The following is a 19,749-nucleotide window of genomic DNA, read 5'->3' as shown; positions in this document are numbered from 1 at the left end:
AGTTGCTGACTGGGCAGATGGACTGTCATATCATTTGAGAGCATAAGCCCATGTGTTCACTTTGAAGYAGAACCCACAAATGGTAAAAATATTTCACTATGATCTTAATTACAGTGGTATCTCAAAACATGACCACAGCAAATGGATGTCTTGTCTACTTCAGGTGTCTATGGCCTCYCTCTTGTGAAGTTTGAGTCTGGTGGGAGCCTGCTAGTCCAAAAGGCTTCTATCCACATCTTTCCCTGCTGGCTGACTGATCTGTTTGGGATGCAGGACAGACCTGTCAGCAGAGCTCAATGACCTCATCAATAGACTACCTCTTATTTTATTATTACAAAGCAATGGATAAAGGAGAACCCCCCTTTTCTGCCTCATGCATCCTGCGGTCTGGCTCGTTATCCCTCACCGTGTCATTCAGAAACTCAGAGGATAATTTGAAAAATATGAGGCCATTTGCTAACCAGGAAAAGAAAAATCACATGTGTCGGTATAATGGACTTAAATGCAGATGTCATTATGTCCCGGGTCTCATGCTAAATGAGTATTCTCAGCAGCACAGGCTGCACAGCTCCTTTTATGTTCCAGCCCTGTTTGCTAATAGYCAAGGGTGCACACTTTTATGTGCTGACACTTAAAAGCAGACAATGCTCATGCTAAATAGTTGGCCTGTTAAGTAATCAGTCAGGAATGAAAATCAGCTGCAAAGCTCCATTTACCTCCCTTTCTGCATCCATTTTGCTTTGGATCGATCCCATGTCCTGTGTCCCGTGTGGTTCTGTGCTCAGGCCCACCTCTCTGGCACCTTGGATTGGTATGCAGGGGACAGGAGGCAGCAAGAGAGACCTCTTTTGTCAACTTTTACCTCATTGCAGGGGAAGCCATAAAACTGGAGGGGAATTTGATTTCAGAAACACAGGGAATTACAGCTAACTAAATAAAAAGCTGTGAATACTGTTAAACCTGAGCCTATCTCCTCTCTCTTTCTCAAGAGCTGCACTATACTATGAAGTTGTCTGCATTTTTACCTACTGTCAATCCATTTTTCTCAGTGTTTCTAAAAGGCTGGCCTATTGAATCCCTGGAAAACCAYGTGCCTTGGGGATATTTGCTTATTCCTATGCCTCATCTTCTTCATGCACAAAATACCTAGGGATCTGCTTCGGAATATGTAGAGACCAACYCTCTTCATCTCTTCCAGGCTGTGTATCCTGGGAGTCTTTGCAAACTACAAAGTGCTCCAGTATCAACATAGAGAAGGGAAGGAATCCAGGTGGTAATGCAAGTACATTCCTCCCGCATGTTTGTTTACAGCATCAAGGAAGGGCACTGACCTGAGTGTAGTGAATTCTCTGCCCCCTCCCCATATGGGGAACCAGGTCTACCCAAGATATAAAAGCAGCAATCCAGGCCAACATATTCTGCAAATGGCTCCATCACTGCAATGTCCCCTGGAGCTTAGCTTGGCTTGGAAGAGAAGCGTATCTTTGTACCGAAAAATACGTTAATTTTTGTACAAAGRCTCTTGCACCTCCTTTTGGCTTGATGTGCTTATCTGTCCCAAATGTAAGGTGAGAGCAGTGACCAGATCACAGCAGCATGCTKCCTTTCTCCCCTCCTCTCCCTCAGTTACCAGGGGAATTGCCCCTCAATCTCCTGAGCATCAGCACRGCCCTTTCCTGTTCTTTGGTCATTGCCAAGAGTCACATCTTGGCTATTAGAGGTAACGCTGGGTGCATTATCTTGCATAACACCATCCCTCTGCATCTAGAGAGCATCTTTATCTAAGGATTTTGGACCATTTTAGGAATAGAAATCCCTCCAGCTGTTCCATGCATTGTCAGCAGCATGCAAAGGTATGATTTGTCTGTCAAAGCTGGCATGAGGGTCACCTATTCACTGACTCAGCCCTTGATCAATGCCACGGTGACGGGACCCCTCATAGCAGACCGTTCTGTTGTCCCGCTGATGACAGCTCATCACACCCACTGGTGTAAGGTACGAACACACAAATTGAAATGAAAATGGAAACAATGTCTGCGTGACTTTGACCCAGTCAGAAAATCTGTGTGTAGGCACTGACACAGCTATTGCAGCTTGATCCAAATTAGGTACAAATCCTACWCTGACAGCATCCATCATTTCTGCACGGTACCTATCATGCAGTCTAAATGCTTCCCAGAATTAGATGAGACAACGCTGCCAGCATCAACACATTCAMAATGTTGCTCAAAACAAGACATTTTCAGAATGCTGCTTTTTCTGCCCCCTCGGGTGGCTGACTGGAAAGGAAAAACAACTTCTCCCCTTCTCTCAACACAGCTCACTTATACAAATATATTCCTAGTTAAGCAGAAAACAGAAATGATGTTATGGGACTCAAGAGCCAGACTGTTATTAAGATGTGTGTGTAATGGATGGCTTAGCTCAGAGCTGTGTGCTAAGTAGCAGAGCCCCATTAGTTGCCTTCCTCAAGCAAAGGTCAGTTTTCACACAAGTAAATCTTCTGACTGGACAGAAGTTTCTCSTATCTCTAAAGAGACTCTGAGGAGCACAGCCTCCCCACAGGCAATTTATTACACCTTCCCCCGGGTGAACAGAGCAGGGGGCCACCCTGGGAAGGCTGCAATAAATTGTCTGCAGGGAGCCTTGTCTTCCAGCACAAACAAGGTCTGAGCGGCTGTATTTATACACTGCGGCTGGCTGGGAGTAGGAGGTTTGCAGGGCTGCCGGCTTTTGGGATCTTCCTGCTTAGCATATACACAGCTGGTGCACACCAACTAGCAAAACACATGCTGTGCAAAGAGATCTGGGCTATGGCATGGACTTGATAGACAGAGCAGCTCACAGGGGCCCCTGAAAGCAGCTTGGTTGGACTGGGTTGATTATGTGGGTTTAATATTCTGTTTTTTCGCTATTATTTCTACAGCATCCCACCAGCAGTGCATGGAGATCTAAAGCTGTAATGTGAGCAGGAGATGGCCCTTTGTCTCCCTKTATATGTAGCATAAGTTCCCYGGTRCAGGGAATTTCTGGCTCAGTWCTGGTACTGACAGTGGGTGAGGGAGCACAGCTGGAASGAGCTCTGGGAAGAGACAGCTAGCYACGAGAAYRTGGATGGAGCACCCCAAGSTGCTGAAATATCTCAGGGCAGTTCCCTGAGCTCTCCTGGGATGATCWAGCTCCATGGAAAATTAGTGTCCAGCACTGCCCTCCTTGCAGTTCCCCATGCAGAGGGGTCTGCATAGCACCAAGAAAGAGCAGAGAAGCAGAGCAATTTGTGTATATGTRATTTTCCCCCAGCAACTTCTCCTGGGTGCTAACAGGTGTAATGAAACTTAGGTGAGAGCAAATTCTGCCWCTTCTCTCTGTCCCCCCAACTGCAAATTTGATGTATTTGATAATCTGATTGTGTGTTTTCCCCAGTCCCTGTAAACCTCAGTCTCACATAATGGGGCAGAAAGAGGGCTGTCTGCTCTTCAGAAGGGAGCAACAGGAGCTTCTGTTTCCTCATTCCCTGCCTGAAGCAAAGCGTTGAAGTTCCACATAGCCCTCTCTGCTGGGTAAAACCTGGTGTGGATGGAGCAACACAGCCCATTATGTGCGAGACAAATAAATTGCTCAGGTTAATTTTGTGTGGTTCTATTCAGCTCTTCCTGCCATGGCAGGCTGCTGTCATCACAATTCCTAATCTGATTTCTCAGAGAGAAGCAGAGCCGAGGGGATGTGTGGCATACACAGCCATGGTGTGCTGGGATTGCCATGTGAGTCAGTCAGGGAAGTTTGGAACAGGATGTTCTGAATCTGCACCCCATAAATGTCTCTGGCCCATGTGCAAGGCAGCAATTTATTTCAGTGACATGTTCTAAGGTCCATTTGGCACTATGAAGAACCACTATCTCTCTCCCTTCCAGGGTCAGCTGTTTTCAAATGGTCTCTGGCTTCTTGCGCTGTTAGTTTTAGTCCTTTTCTAATGGAACACAGGTTTAAAGATGGCTATAAAGAAGGGCTGAAAGACTAAAATAGTATAAGGCCTCATTAACAGCTGAAATCTGGTCCAATTCCATTTAGGTATCCAGGCGAAACCTTGTAGATAGGAAACGCTTCCTCAAYCCTGGCTGTGCCCACCTGCTTGAAATAATAATTTTAAATTTATAGACTGCCCCTGATGGGACAGAGGTGAAAATGCCTACATCTGAGATCAGGGAAGAGAAACAGGTTTYTTAGCCTGCAACTTGTTGAATTCCAAAGCAATCAGTCTCAAGWAAGTCAGAGGAATTGTTCCTGAAAGGTGCCTATTTCTTTCCAGTGGTTGTCAGGAGGCTGCACTAATTAGCTGTGACATAGAGCTGTCTGGCAGGTAAAGATCTCAGCTCTGGTGTRGTGAATGTCATCTCAGACTGCCCATGTGTCCCACCTGCCTCACACCCAGATCACTGCCAGTGCACACAGAGCTATGTTCCTTCAGGTTAAAGGCAGCAATGACACCCATGAGCTTTGCAYTCTGAGTTTCAATGTCAATCTCTTATTTAGGGCCACTTTGTTCTGTAGTAACTGCGGTAACCTGGCAAATTTCTGGCCTCGATATTGAGAGTCCAGAGCCCCCACAGCTCCAATGCTGACTTCAGCCTAACCAGTATGTATGAACACATGCCAGATGTTGCTGAACACAGGCATTCCTTTGTGGGAATACTGCCAGCCCATAGATACAAACTYTGCCCCACAGTGTATTTGAGTGCTGAGGATTTATTTCACATTTTGTTCCATGCCTTTCTGAAAGAAAAGCCTTTCCCTGKGAGACATATTCTGATTTAGTGTGACGACTTCTGCAGTGAGTTGTCACTATTTAGCTGGTRGAGTTACCCTGAGAACAAATGTATTCATTCCTGGGAAAAGATCCACCAGTGGAGTGAATTTTATTTGCTAAGCTTGTTCATATAAATTAACAGCATGACAAACATASAGAAGATAAAGAGATCAGACCCATGCTGGTGGTTCCTTTGCTAAGGATTGCTAATCTCACATGGCCATTGTTTGAGGATGAGAACTCACTGCRAAGCCTGGCCAACTTTGCTTTCCATGAACAAACAGTGTCTGTGCTCTGGTTCCCTCTCATCTCAAAGTTTTACACGAAAGGTTTAACTTTGCCTTCTTTCTATCTGTACGAGTCTGAGCAAAGTGCTTCCTTCCCTGACAAAAGGATGTACCTGTATCTGAACCCCTGCAATCTCTGTTTACCTCCYTTGCTGCCCGGGTCTCCACACTCTACTTAGGTTCCTGCACTTTACCACAATGCTAATGGTGTGAGGTACATTTTCTCTTTCTTTTCTGGTCTCAAAACACCTGTGTAAAATCAACTAATCAGGCAATCTCTCCTTTCCTTCCTCACCATCCTTTGCTTCTTCTGGACTTGAGCRGTAACTCTCTCCTTTGTTTACCTGCATTGTAAACCCTCTAAGGCAGGGTATTAGTTTCACCAACAACCAAACAACCAGGGCCATGGAAAGCCATCCAGGGAAGGTAATATTACAATGAGAACTAATACCACTCCCMTTCTGTTGCCAGACTTCCCTGCTCCCATGCAAGACACATGGCACACCCTCTTGCTTTCATGTGTGGTGTTAGAGCTATATAAACAGATATTTGCAGAATCTTATAAAATAATATTGTACAACAGCCATGGGGCAGATTGCAGCTGCCCAAGAGTTCTGATTGCTTCCTCAATTCCTATGTTGTTCCCAGTGGAAAGCTTCCATTGAAGCCCTAGATGACAACCTGAAAACGGAGGCTTCAGTAGCTGTGTAAATGTACAATGGAAGAAGCAATTTCTTACAAACCAATGCTAAAACATCCTTCTAAAATCCCCCTCCTTTTACAGAGTGCTGTGAAATTTTTGGTCTTTGATAATGGAAGAGAGAAAGACACTGGAGATCAGTGTTCAACAATGTCAAACCCCAAGGAAATGTGTGTCAAAAGACAAAGCTTCAACAGTGCTGCAGAGATTTAAAAAAAAGGGAGGAGAATTTCACATGCAAGGCTTGTGAAACTTCCTATTTTCAGCACAGCTCTTTCAAGAAGCCTTTTCTTAAGAAGGCAGGCTTCCCTTTAAATATACTTTTTTTAGCCTTTTAAAGCAGGCTAAAATCTGTGGCATCTTTGGTAGGCATGCTGTCCATCAACATTGCTGCAGAAACGTTGAGGGTAAATACCATTTGATGGTCACATTAAAAGTGAAAATGGTTTCACTGTAGCTTTTCCTCTCAACAAACTACTCTTTRCTTTTCTTGCCTAAGGCTTCATCTCTTCAGTAGTTATGCAGTGTGATTGAATTGTACATTTACTTTGACTAGAGGGAAAAACCCACAAAATCACTAAATCCTGATGCAGTAAACAGAATTCTGTGTCATGARCATTTAGCATATCCAGTTACTTGTATTACTGCAAAGCTAGGGAGAGGTAATACAAGAAAGTATCTGCAAACACATGCAGGCYTTTACCAGTGATATCGTAGGTGTCATGGGCAGCCTGTCCCTTAAAAATTAACACATTTGTGCTTAGGTATGGTACAACACTAATTATCTCTGTTTTCTGTCTGATGGCAGTAGGGGATAGGGAACATTCTGTTTATGGTATGTTTATGGATGGCTCCGCAAGCTGCTGCACACCCCCAGATTATGAAAATAAACCCCCATCTATGGGTGGGTCTCTTTACACCCTTTCCTTCAGCCCTTGCTTTAGTTCCCAAGCCAGAACTGAAACCACTGGGTAACAGATATATGGGGCCTTTCCAACTTCAGCCATCTGGCTGGAGCTGGTTTCTTCAATTGCCTTCTGCTCAGATCAGATTTAGGGATGGACATGGGAACTCCTTATGTGCTGGGAAACTTTTTCAACTTCTGCCAGCATCTGACATCCACAAGGGAAATAAGCAGTAGAAAAGGCACGGTAAGTTAATGCCCATTCCTAACTCTTGAGGCATCTGGCTCCCAGTCCAATCCAATTGTAATTCAGTGTGACAATCCACTCATTATTGCYGCTAGTAAGAGTAAGAGCCCAGAGTCAGTCTGGTTTTCACACACACAGACACAGAATGCTGAGTTTTTCCCTATGGATTGCAATTCCAGAACGGGAGGGGTCACTCATTCACTAACTGTTACATGGATCCGTATCCTAGGATGTCTCTTGGCTAAGATCCTGCTAGAATGACTGGTCTCCACTGTGCTGCCAACTTTCATAAAACAATACAGATGGCAATRTTTATGCTTGTTGAGTGGTCTTTGAAATGAATATGAGAGTGGCTCAGTAGCACCGGCTTTCACACATTTTATGGTTCCACTCCTAAACCCAGCGCTTAGCGCCTGCTCAGTCAGAGCTTCCCTGCTTTCCATGGGATCCCTGTCTTAGCAGGGACTCCTCAATTTGGCCTCTGGACAAGATATTTAGTAACTGACTGGCTGTGCTCCTAATGAACATCAACAGTTTTGTGTAGTTCTAAGCACAGGTGGATCTGGATCTCACACACGGGAGATATTCAGCTCTGTATCTACCCTTATGGTTTGAAGCACCCAAAATGCAGACTAATTTCTTCTCTTGGGAGATATCAGGCAAATTCAGGACTCAGAGGGCTTTGTGCAGTCTTCATTTGTCCTGACATATATCCACCAGTAAATATGGAGACATAACAGAATAAAGGGTCACTCTTCTCAAAAGCCTGCCGTGTAATGGAAGTTAAATGAATGACTGTGTGGGGGGGAAAAAAAGCTTCACTCAGGGGAAGAAACTCAAAAGTAGGTCTTCAGTTTTTGTGGGTACTATGGAATGAATGAGTGATGTCAGATGTAATATAATACTGGAGTGGAAAGGCTAACAGAAAAAGACAYAGTTACGCTGTGCTGGCTTGTTCTAGACATGAGCTATCCATTAAAAGTAAGTCAAAACCCTCAAGTTAATTTTGTACATATGCCATCCCAGCCCCCAGCCTTTCTCTGGGCGTTTCAAAGCTGCAGGAGCAAATTTGTCTTCTCAGAAAATATCTCCCTTGGAGGCAAAGGCACTGTGTACACGAGAGCTCTGGCAGCTTCCAGCAGCTTCCAAACACTAACAGTTACTTGTAAAAATCCCAGATGAAGTCTGAAGCTCCCAAACTGCCATACTCTTCATCAAAAATTTTATAGTCTAGTCCAGTCATGTATAAACCAAGTGGCTGCCATAAAATGCCATCATTGTGGGTAATTCACTGTAGCATTGRGTTCAGAAGGTGAAAATGACAGAGCTGTACAGGGATTAACTTGGTCCCTGACAGAACACACACCTTGGGCACAATCCAGGGGAAACTGGTGGCTCACCAGTGAGGAAGTGAGTGTTTTTCCTGCAGGTTGCTGGCTCAAGTGGGTTATTCTGGCAGAAAGAGGGCTTTGTTCTGCCACCCTACCCAGCTTGGACTTTCCAATTCAAAGCCCACGAGTAGAAGTGTGAAGACATTAYATCTGATCTTGCTCTCATACAACATTTCTATGTGGACAGCTATGGGTGTCAGTGTGGCTACTACTCATTTACACTCGTGTGAGAAGAGTTTGCACAGACAAAGAGCTCAAAAGAAACCTCTTTGAAGTGTTTGTTTGCCCACAGGTGTTTCTGAGAAGCTGACAGCCTCACTTCCTGGCCTCCCGGAAACAGGCTGTCCATAGCAGTATCCCATGGGAAGGGCTTGCCATCAGGCACTTACCTGACACAAAAGTACAAAACAACCGGTCCTGACTTTTTGGGGAAGTCGTGTTCCAGCACCCTCCGGTCCAGCTGAAGCCAGTTCAAGTGTCCCCTGGCAAAAGAAGAGACAGTTTTGAGCCTGGCACCAAAGAAGTTTCTCACTTCTCATAGCAATGAGGTCTGAGGTGTTGCAAAATGTGAACCAAAAYGTGTGCTATTTGTCCTGGACTATTGCATGATATTTGAAAAACACACAATAAATGTTTGAGGAGCAGAGGCGATATCATCCTGGCAGTGTTTCAGTCTGTGAATCGAACTGCTAAAGTTCAATCTGTCAGGGTGAAAGCTGGCAGCACTGAGCAATCAGGACAGCCCAAAATGTTATAAGCTTCACCTTTTTATTACTGGCCCCTGGAGCAGTTGTATCATTAAAAGTCTGTCAAGATTTTCATTAGAAATCCTTATGGTTAAGAGTTTCCACGACGCCTGCAGTATTTCACTCAAGGCTAAACCTGACTCTACARCCTCAGACAGTTTATTTACCACCCACATGCCTGCAATAACCTCTCTAGGTTTACCCAGCCCTCGTTTTTCCTTCTTCAGAGAGCTCTTGAAAAACAGCTGCTCCATGAAGCGTTCCAGCTCCAATTACCACATGCTGCTTTTCTTTTGCCTAGATGGTACCTGTCGTTGTTATTTTCTCCTATAATTTATCCATTCGTGCCTAGCTGCTGGAAGGTTTCCTGGGCAGGAGCTCTGTTTTTTGTCACGTTCCCCACATTGTAGAGCGCTGTGTGTGCGTGAGAGGTACTTTATAAATACCATTATTTGTATTACAGGGACATCTCGCTCCCCAGCTGAGATAAAGGCCCTGTTAAATCAGGCACTGTGGGAATACCTAGGGTAAAATTCAGGCCCCACTGAAGCTGGCCAGAATTTTGCCATTGCCTTCAGTGATGCTAGGGCTGCATCCTGCGAGCTTTTGGCTGTTGGTTTCAGTCAGACCAGATTTCACCCAGAGGGAGAGRCAGCCCTTGCCTTCAGTACTCTGCTGTCTAGACAAGCAAGGGGAGAGAGAATTGAAATGATTTGGGGGAGAATTTTGCAGCAAATAATGCAGGAAATGGAACTCAGATGTCCTTAGCTTTATTCTAGTGCCCATTCACCAGCTCATGYTAATCCTCAAGAATAATTCTTCATTCCATTGAAAATGAAAAAAAAAGGCAAAAAGGACCCTGCTTTAAAAAAACCCATTAAATTAACTTCTGGAATTGCCACAAGCCTTTGGTGTACAAAAGGATCAAAGGCTGTTTTATCCCCTGCTCTAGACACCCGTGTACTTCTCTTGAAGACATTTTAACTTTCCTACAATTTTTTTTTCTAGATGAAGTTTTTAAAAACTTTTTTCTCCATTTTTTKTTCACTTTATGTAAAGGACAGGCTGTACTATGTATTAGACTTAATGGCAGCATGGCTACTGGAAAGAGGTGATATAATGCAGATTTTYTTGCCAAACTGGTCATTTCGTGTGTCTCCATTGCAGAACAGGGGCTGAGGGCAAGTCTGCCCAGCCTGAGATCAGGGTGAGGATGGCCATATTAACTTGTCYAGCTGTAGGGACTAACTGGTCTTGCTCTGGGCAGGATGCATAGCTGGGCMTGCAGTATGATGTAGGGGATCTCCTTCCATCATTTCTGCTGCAGGGATGCAGCCGCCCAGTGCTAGTGTAGGATCCSTGCATGATTTCCTGTTGTTCAGCACAGCTGTGACAAACTTTGACAAGGTTTGGTTTTCAGAAGGTAGATGCTGTAGGCTGTCAGAAAATAATCCCCATGGAAAGATTCTCAGCCTGGGTACCAAAAAAATTAAAGGTATCTACATTTCCCWCTGCATTCCSYTTCTCGAAATCTGTGATTTTACCTRTTTTGTTGTGAAGTGCTGTTATATGGCTTTTTACAGGCCTCAGGAAGGCTGAAATTAGCTGTGAAAGCCACAGTTACACATGGGATTGAACTAGCCATGCTCACCCATTCCTAGCCCAAGTACAATCTGAGCATTTACCATACAGAGCATGGTACAAAATACTGTCAGAGCAAGGAAAAGCCACACTAAACCTGACATYTTGTGCTGAACCTGTCCAGTTCCATTTGCATCACCAATGCAGCAGCCACGGGCAGCTGATGGTGTTACACACCAGCTCCCAGTGAGGGCAAGCTGTTGACAATGGACTTACTGTCTACYTCTATGTTTATTCAACAGCAATGTCTGCGTTTGCCTAACATGCACAAGGAAGGGTTGAGAAGCCATGGTGCACAGCACAAAAATAATTTCAAGGTATTTCTTGTTTTAAAAAGACTTGCTGTTTTCATTCTCATTGCATTTTAACAGGAGAAACTGGTTGATATAATTATATCAAATATGCATCCCAGYTCCACATTTATGTTGCACACGTACACGGTTCTGAGTACTGAATAAYACGTTTAATTGCCACCGAGTTTTTAGGTTGAAGAGTTTCATTAGTCTCATCTGCATGGAGCTTAAATCCAAAGCTCCTTCAGAGGATGAAGGTCACTTAAATCCCTGCCAGGAGCTAACTGCTCAGTGTACTCAATTACTACTTACAATCTTTCATCACTGAGGACTTCTGCACTGCACATTGTCACCTAACTCCTTGTTTTCAAGCGTGCATGTAGAGAACAGCAGCAGTGAGCAGTCACTGGTATCTGTCTGTGACTSTGGTCTATCAGGGAGCCAAACTCCAGTGCCATTGCACCACAAAATGCTTTGCTCTGGAATCTGTGTGCTTGTTGTCAGCAGAACTACTCATGGAGCACAATCCCATGTAAGACACAGAAAAGTATGGGCATATAACCCTAGGCATGTAGTAATCCTGACAATTTGTATGGACCAATTTAGGCAGCTTGCACTGGGATCCCATTCATACACTCCTGTGTCTAGCTGGATTTCCTTCACGGTTCAATTTAGAGACACAAAGTAGCTTTTGTTTCATTATCACTATCGATTTGTTCWTTCAGATATTTCTATCAGCGTATTCACAAATAATGGTGCAAACAGTTTTGGGGGACATATAGGGAGGTTGAATATTGGAAGCCAGATAATTTTCCTCTGATGGTTGTACTCATCTTGGCAGTTAAACTGGTGTGTCAATAACAACCACATAATCACTTTTATAAAAAAGAAACTGGGTCCATTTAGGATACAGTCTGMGTATGGATTTTGGTGCCCAGGGTCCATTTTGTCGATTGTGTGCAGTAGTTCTGTTTTCTTTTATCAGTAAAGAGTGGCACATCAATGAGTACTTTGCCTCCAGGTGGTTCTGTTTATACAGTTTTACTGCTTAGTGTCCAGTTTTCTGAAAAGTGGATCCACATCCATTTGTATTATGAAGGTATTTGGACCAATAAACCAGCTCRCACCCTTTCAGTGTCAAACTCATTTTGAATTGAGCAGACATTGAGAAAGACCAATTCAYATAATAGGAACCATATAAACTATTTTACTTTTCCATCAATTGCAACAGAAACAAAAACCCCTTGAAACTCACAGATTTTCTCAATTACTTTTTGAAGGGTCTGAGAAGCTCACAGAGTCATAAGAGTTTAACTGTATAAATTTTGCAACACAGTGGACTTGATGATAAAGGAACTGGTCTAGTGCCAGAGCAGGACATTGTTCTGAGAGCTGCACCCTCCGTTGGACCAGCTGTTCAACCAGGATGTGGGACACCTCCTYCCTCATTTTGGCTCTGCCACATGGCTGGAGGGTGGAAGTAGGCTTCCCCCCAGTTTGCAGGGATGAGAGAATATTCCAGGGAAGGGTGGTACCCTGCTCTGTGGGGAGCTGTGGGGGGCAAAAGTTGGTAGCTCTCCATGGAGCAGGTGACTCAGATCTAAGGACAAGTAAGGGACATKGAAAACCTGCCCACAGCCAGAGAGGGAGTCTGCAGTGACCAGAAAGCTAATCCTGGCCACTTGCTCAGTGAATGCTGGAGGAGCTGATGCCAAAGAAAGGCTGGTTAGTGGAGATTCATAACCAGTTGAACTAAAAACCAAGCCCTTTCCCCATCCGTTTTCACTTTTAATCAACCAGGATATTGCTCTTCTGGCTCCTGTGAAGCTTGGCCCCTCGTGCTATACAGAGAGACCCTTTTGACCTGTGCTCTCCCACAGTTAATGGCTCACGCTATAAAACGTTCCTATGATCATTAAAATAGGAGGCGTTATTCTCCCCTCCATAATAGTCTGACAATCTAATTTTAGTCACGCTGAATGCAGTAATGACCCTATATTATCGCAAGAAACTATTAAGTTGCCAACGCAAAGGTTGTTCCTATTGATTTTCTTCTAAGGTTGTCATGATAGAGCACAACTAATGAATGGAAATCCCCAGTCCAAATAATTTCTAAATAAATTACTCTCATAGAGCTTTTACTCTTAAATAGAAGAATTGATTTAATACTTTAGTGGCTTTTCTTCTTTCTAAACTTGCAATTTAGCCAACCTCAGACTACATTTATGAACCAGGCTTSTTCTGTTTTAGCTGGTTATGAGTCCCCTTCAAGTAAAGCACATGGAAACCCAAYGGAGAGTGAAGAGAAGGCAGTCCCTGAGGGCCTGTGTCAGAGAATTAAGGGTTTCTTTTTATGTTCCTGGTCTGTATYAGCTAAAGGTCTGTGTTACACACCCTGCAAATGCACATTAAGAGACTGTTTTTACTATTTTTTGAAGAAAGGGGATTTTTCAAACTTCCATTTCACATTGCAGGTTAAGATATATGGCACAAGCAGCCMAGTTTCTTTTCTAAAGCTGACATGGAATACCTATTTCCAAGACTCTGTTCAAGGCCCCAAGTATATTCTTTTGGCTGTGTTCAGTCAAATAAAGCAGTTGCTGTTGTGCCAACTCTGTTCAAAGCGTTTTACAACTGAAGAGGAAATAGTTTTGTTAAGGARATTTTCACTGCACTGAAGAAGCCCCAGTGCAAATGGCAGAGTCAGTGAAGGACAACAGAAGGGCTGCAGACCAACTTCACATCAGGGCTTGTTTCTGGGCTGCATTTCCTTGATTTAGTGAGGGTGTCCCCAAGTATTTCATCCAGGCTGGCTGAGCATTTCCTCCTGAAAAGCACCCCATTCCTACTCTGAAAGTGCTCTGAAAGTGACCAAGTACACAGATGCCATCACCTTACCCTTGAATCCTGCATGGACAGTGCACATCAATCTGAATCTGCTTTGTGACTTGAAGCTCTGCCTCCACAACCTCTGTCAGCTTCTCACRCTTCCTCCCTTTGCTAACCCAGATCTTTGCTCACACAGTTAACCCTGGGAGTTCCWGGGGAGGCTGGGCTGTAATTGCTGACACCTCCTCATTAGCTTCTCTTGCACTTCTTCCCAGGGGAAGCTTCTCCCAGGGGAGCCCTGTGCCCACACAGCTGAACTGAGAGCTGGCAGTTGCTCAGCTGCTCTCTGTTTGAGATGTGCCTTGYTTCTCACTTGTGCTCTTAGGACTGTTAGGGGAACATTTTCATCTCCTAGTGTGCTTTGGCTCTTCTGTGCCTCTCAGGCAGCACCCCCTGAGTAACCTGCTCTCTCCAAGAATAAACATTGTGGTAGGAGCAATTTTCTCCTCCAGCTTTATAAAAAGCCAGTGCCTCCTACTGTTCCTCCTTGGAGGATCAGTCTCGTTTATTTGTGTTGGGATGGAGATYTCCTATGGGGCTGAGCTACTCATGTCAGTCAGCTGGGATGGATTCTGGGATCTTGTCTGATTTGGGTCCTGCTTCTGCACATGCCTGTTGCTGAGCATTCCTCCAGCCTGGGAGCTGTGTCCTGAGATGGCCTCAGGCTGTCCAAGGCAGGTGCTTGCTAAAGGAATTGACTTTGGAGGAGTGATTGGTGCCAAGATGAATGCGGATATGTTTGTGCAATTATCCAGCAGCCTCTGATTACCCGATCCTGAATCATTATTCCAGCAGATAATTTACATTTCTCTGCCACTTCAGCAGGAGAGCGGAACTGGCTCATGATAGCAATGCCGCTGATTCAACTGTTCTGGGGACACWGCATTGGCTTGAAAATCTTGGTTTTGAAAAATGATTTAGGCGTGGGAAGCTTAAGTGTAGGAAAAAACCTACTGCAAACCAAGGTGAAGTATTGGTGGGTGTCCATACAAGACATAGCTCATATGCCCAGTAGAGTGTAAGTCCTGAGAGAAAACAGCTGGAAAAATATAACAGGGCGGTGCAGYAGCACTGAGGGTTCACAGTCTAGGACTAATCATGGCCTTTGGCAGACCTTTAATGTTTCTCCAGAGCAAATTTTATTCTTGTCATTTAATCTGGCAGTAGATATGGCCTGTCTTGAGACAAAACCTCAAATTTGGTCCATGCCTACCTAGACCTTGGTCTAGGACCTTGGTGTACAAACTGTTTCTGCACCAAGATTTTCTGTGACCAAGAGTTGCCTCTTAAGTCTTTGATTTCTCACACTTACGTTTCATCTGTGAATGCAATTCCAAAGTACTCCTTCTCCTTCAGGTTGAAATGAGATGCCACCAAGTCAAGCAACTCCTTGGCCAGAAGCTTTGGCTGAAAAACAAGAATGAAAGAAAGTGATTAATGAGGAGAATTGGATAGAACTGCACTGTGCTTGAGGAGGAAAACACTATCCGTGAAAATACTCTACAGCTGTTGCTTTTATGTTCCCTCTGGTGTTCAAGCTATATCTGCAAGGAACATTAGCTCCTTGAAATGAGCAGTAGTTTCCCTCCTAGGTAAATACTAAAAACCTGGCAATTCTGACCTATTCAGCACTTAATGTCTCTGCAGACAGATGATCTGCTGCCTGCCAGYGCTCAGATCTACCAAGACCAGCTCACTCCCCCCTCTCTGATAATTTTAGTTGTTAAAGCTTTTTATCAAGGACCTTTGCAAACACAATTCAAACACCCACTCTCTCACACACAGCATAGATGTATGCTCATAACACTAAGAAAATACATAGTGCCAAAAGATAGGATGTGACAGGACCAAATAAGAAGTAAATGACAGAACAAAATAGTTTCCCATTCACTATTGCTTGTCATATAGAGATAAGGATATATCCTCAAATTTAGGCACTTGGAAGAAAAGACAGGAAAGCAGCACACACTTTCAGAATACTCTTTGTAAGACAATAAAAGCCAAGCTCAGAGAAACAGAGGGTGGTTCATGACTACCTTTCAGGCAAAAACTTATTTGTCTTTTTACTCTAATGTGTTCTCCTGCCTCTGAATTTTTATCTGCTTTGCTGAGCTYCTGTTTTTCCAACCAGATTTCTGAAGTCTTGACTATTACACAACTCCTGTCCTGAATGTCACTTATAGGAAAGAGGGGTACCAAGGATCCCAGTAACTGCAGCCTGTAATAGCCCCAGATCCCAGAACTGCAATTGTTACAGCAGCACTGGMACAGCTGGGGTCAGAGATCCCAACAAGGTTCCCTGGTGACTGCTTATAAGGATTTGTCTACAAATCTCTGCGCTGCAAACCTCAGTGAAAATAAAGCTGTCTGCAGGCTTGACTGCCCCAGCGAGTCTGCCAAGCAGCTGAGTCAGTTACCCCAGACATGAACCTGTTGTTAAATGGAGGTGAAATGATGATGCTGTGCAGAAAACGGGTGGCAGGGACGTGAGAATGCTGCWGTCCTAATCAACTGCTCTGTCCTATAAACACAAACACGGCTATTGTTGAAACAACAATTTGTACCTAATTCCCAACAGGTTCACAAAGCTCTCAGACTCTCTGAAAATGTCCCTAAACCCAGCACTACTGTAGTATCTGACACAGCTGGGACAAACTTATTTCTCTGTAYATTGCCCTGGCATTCATATGAGCATTACAGCATCCTTTACCCACCCTAGTGAGGACATCCAATGCATGGGGAGTTTCTAGGTCATGCCAGCAAAGAAAGAAGCAATAGCTGTGCCTAAATGCAGCCCTGACTTGTAGCAGCCTCTGAATACGACAGAAGTTGCTGTGTAGGAGGAACAGCCAGGCAGMTAACAAATAGGTGGGATGCAACCAGCTTCATTTTAATTCCCAAGTCAGACTTGTCAGGCACAACCACTGGAGGCCCTGCTATGACTCCAGTGGTGATTGCATTGACCTTCACTYCTGAATGAGTTCCCAAATGGTGCTCAGAGATGAGTGGACCAGGCATGGAACCATGGTCAGGCCTCCTGTCCCCYTGAGCCCCATCAAAGACACCAACATAGAGTGCACCAGCTACACAGTCCCTTTGGAGACTCCTCAGATACTTCTCTCCTAGTAYTGTGCTAGGTGGGATGGACATTTGCAGCATCCCTGTCTCCTGCAAGATGAACCTCTCTTTGTCAGAGCACTTCAAGGACAAGCTCCACTTTGACTTATGATACATACAAATATTGTGATGAAGATGATGGTAAGACTTCCAGGTGAATTCAGAGGTACACGGGCTCAGTGCAGGTATTTACTGGAGGCATTGGATGAGCTTTCAGCTTAACAAACAAGCACAAACTTTTGAAGGAGAGAGAGGAAGAGGGGTTAGTTTCCTCCTGTCAATATGCAGTTTGAAGCTTTKCTTTTTCCCCTGCCCTTCCCTAAAGGTTCCTGCTATTTACTCTCCTCGCTGGACCAAATTCTCTCTTCACCAGAAAGGGATTTCTTCTCAGCCCAAGGCTACCACAAGAAGGGGGGTGGAAATGCATGGCAGGACTGACTCCTCCATGGTCAAGGSCATGATAGGGGGAGTTAGTGGAGGTCAATCCATGCATCCCCATGCTTGAGTGTATTGCAGGCTGTGAGCTGTGTGGCTGTCACTGCCTGGCGCCCAGTGCTCTGTGTGACTCAGTTATTTGATAAACGAGCAATTGTGCGGCCAAGCAAGGGAGTGAGCCATCAGCCAGCCTGGCTGGGTATCCCACCTGAGGGAGTAGGGGTGGGAAAGAGGGGTGAAACATCATGCCTCAAATGCAGCAGAGTTTTCCCAAGCCTGGGTTAAGCACATGGAAGGTATAGGTTGAGCTTTTGCAAGAAAGCAGAGCAGAGTGATAAACAATCATGTGTAACACGCTGCCCATGGACAGGGGGATGTTATGGATCCCACTGCTCCAGTCAAACAGCACTGCCACAAGGGACACTGGACAAGGAGGAAAATCCCCTTCTGCTGTTCAGCCACTGAACTCCATCGTGGAGTAGTGATGCTCAGCATCCCTTGCCTCATGCACTGCTGCATCCAACCCCAGCTATCAAGTAAAGCACCCAAAACAACCTGCCTTCAGCCACCCTTCCCAGGCAAGATGAGTAAATGCAGTGTGCTGCTTCCTTACTTCTGCTGAGTGAGAAGGCTGAAAACGCCATGGAGAGATGGTCAGCATGGTGTGACATTTTCCCATGTCCACTGCCCCGTAGCGAATGCTCCTCTCCCAGCACAGCCCCAGTCCTGCCCCTGAGGCTCAGCAGGGGCATTATTCCCAGTGCCCTTGCTGTGGGACCGCCTCCAAAGCCTGTGGCAGCAGATAAGGCAGGATAACCCCTTGGCTTGCACGATAAGGGAAAAGAACAATAGATGCAGACCCAGCGCTGGAGCGGTGCCAGGTTAGTTACTGGGCCAGAGTCCCTGAAGAGGCTTATGGCAGCGAAGTTAAGCCCCGTTAGTCCCCTCCAAGATTACTTTCCACTCTTCCCTTAATCTCTGCAAGGTTATTGTCCTTTCCAGTGGGATGACTCAAGTGTCCTCCCAACACAGAYGGGCAACCTGAATTTTTGGAGGGGAAGGGGAGGGGAGGGAAGTGTCTTCTCCAGGTAGTAAAGACTCCTTGAGACAAACTTGCACAGCAGGGATAAGGCAGGAAAACCCAGCCAGGCAGAAGCTGAGCTGCACCCTGTCCTGCTGTCTCAGGAGAGACCCACACGCTCGATGTTAGTGGTTAATCTTCTTGCCATTCGCGATGGGAACGGCTGAGMAATGACCTCCTTTCATGTGAGCTGCGCAGACAAAGAGCTCATTAGCAATGCCTGTGGCAAGTTGTTTTAATTCATTATTAATTTCTGGACTTCATTTTCCAGAGGGAAAATTTTGCATTAATAAAACTTCCATCACAGACACATTGAAGGAGATGGGGACTGGTCTCTGAGAGCAGAGAAATCAATAGAAARTGGGCCTGGGACCTTCTGGATTCGATGCAATTGGATGGTCAGCTAGATAGCTTGTGCATCCCAAAGGAATAAATCAGGATAACAGGTGGTATTCAGAGTAGAAATTGAATCATGTCACCAGTGATGCAGAGCTACAGAGTTGAACTGAGGTGCCCTGTGAGCAGAATCTGCTGTTCTTCATCCCCTTCCCACACACACCTTCCTGGCATCCTCCATGTAACCTGTATCACAAAAAGCAGCCTGTGGGGCATGTCATTGCTGCAGCTGGCTGGCCTTGGGATGGGGAACACCAGGGAAAATGCTTTGTCTGGACCAGCGAGGGCTGAACATGCTTTGCTGGTGGGGTGGGTTGTCCCCACAGGACCCTCTTTGCAAAAAGGCATGTAAAGGACAGTGCTCTATAAACTGCTGTTTTTACTGGAGAAATCAGCAGGAACCTGTTTGTGGTCCCAGCACACCAGAGCTGTGGCCCTGGGGAAGAAGAGTCTGCTCCTGGTAAGTGCTCACCCCTGCCAGGAGGAAAGGCTGAGGGACCCACACTCCTGTGTCTCTGAGTCTCTGGCACACACACTGGCCATTTATGAGTCAAACCCTGTCCCTGAGGCTTCTCTGTGTGGCAGTAACCTGAGTGCTTTCCTTTCTAGACCCCTACTTGTACTCCCCAGTTCCTACTACAGCCTGGAACAAGCTACATTTTGCAGCCTGTACTTCCTGGACTTGCAAACCAGACATTTTCCACAAAACCTAAAACCTCAACACTGGGTCACTGGATCCACCTGTCAGGTATGATGGCACAAAAACATTGTCCAGCGGATTTCTGATACTCTGTAGAGMAGACAACTCTTCTGTGAAG

At 45.2% G+C, this 19,749-nt stretch overlaps 1 protein-coding gene across 7 annotated transcripts in view; it reads right to left on the bottom strand.

The window, feature by feature from the left end:
• FRMD4A (FERM domain containing 4A) overlaps positions 1-19,749 on the bottom strand; it is a 271,255-nt gene that overhangs the window by 81,301 nt on the left and 170,205 nt on the right. For all 7 annotated transcript variants that reach the window (XM_057366444.1, XM_057366441.1, XM_057366442.1 and 4 more), the window contains exons 3-4: positions 15,215-15,309; positions 8,723-8,815 (exon numbers count right to left, since the gene is read on the bottom strand). In XM_057366444.1, the coding sequence (XP_057222427.1) occupies positions 8,723-8,815; positions 15,215-15,309 (188 nt within the window). The remainder of the gene's footprint in view (positions 1-8,722; positions 8,816-15,214; positions 15,310-19,749) is intronic.

This window comes from Malurus melanocephalus, unplaced genomic scaffold (genome assembly GCF_030028575.1).
Source record: "Malurus melanocephalus ecotype Western Australia unplaced genomic scaffold, MMel_1.1 scaffold_65, whole genome shotgun sequence".
Classification (NCBI taxonomy): domain Eukaryota; kingdom Metazoa; phylum Chordata; class Aves; order Passeriformes; family Maluridae; genus Malurus; species Malurus melanocephalus.
This window is presented reverse-complemented; position numbering and strand designations above follow the sequence as displayed.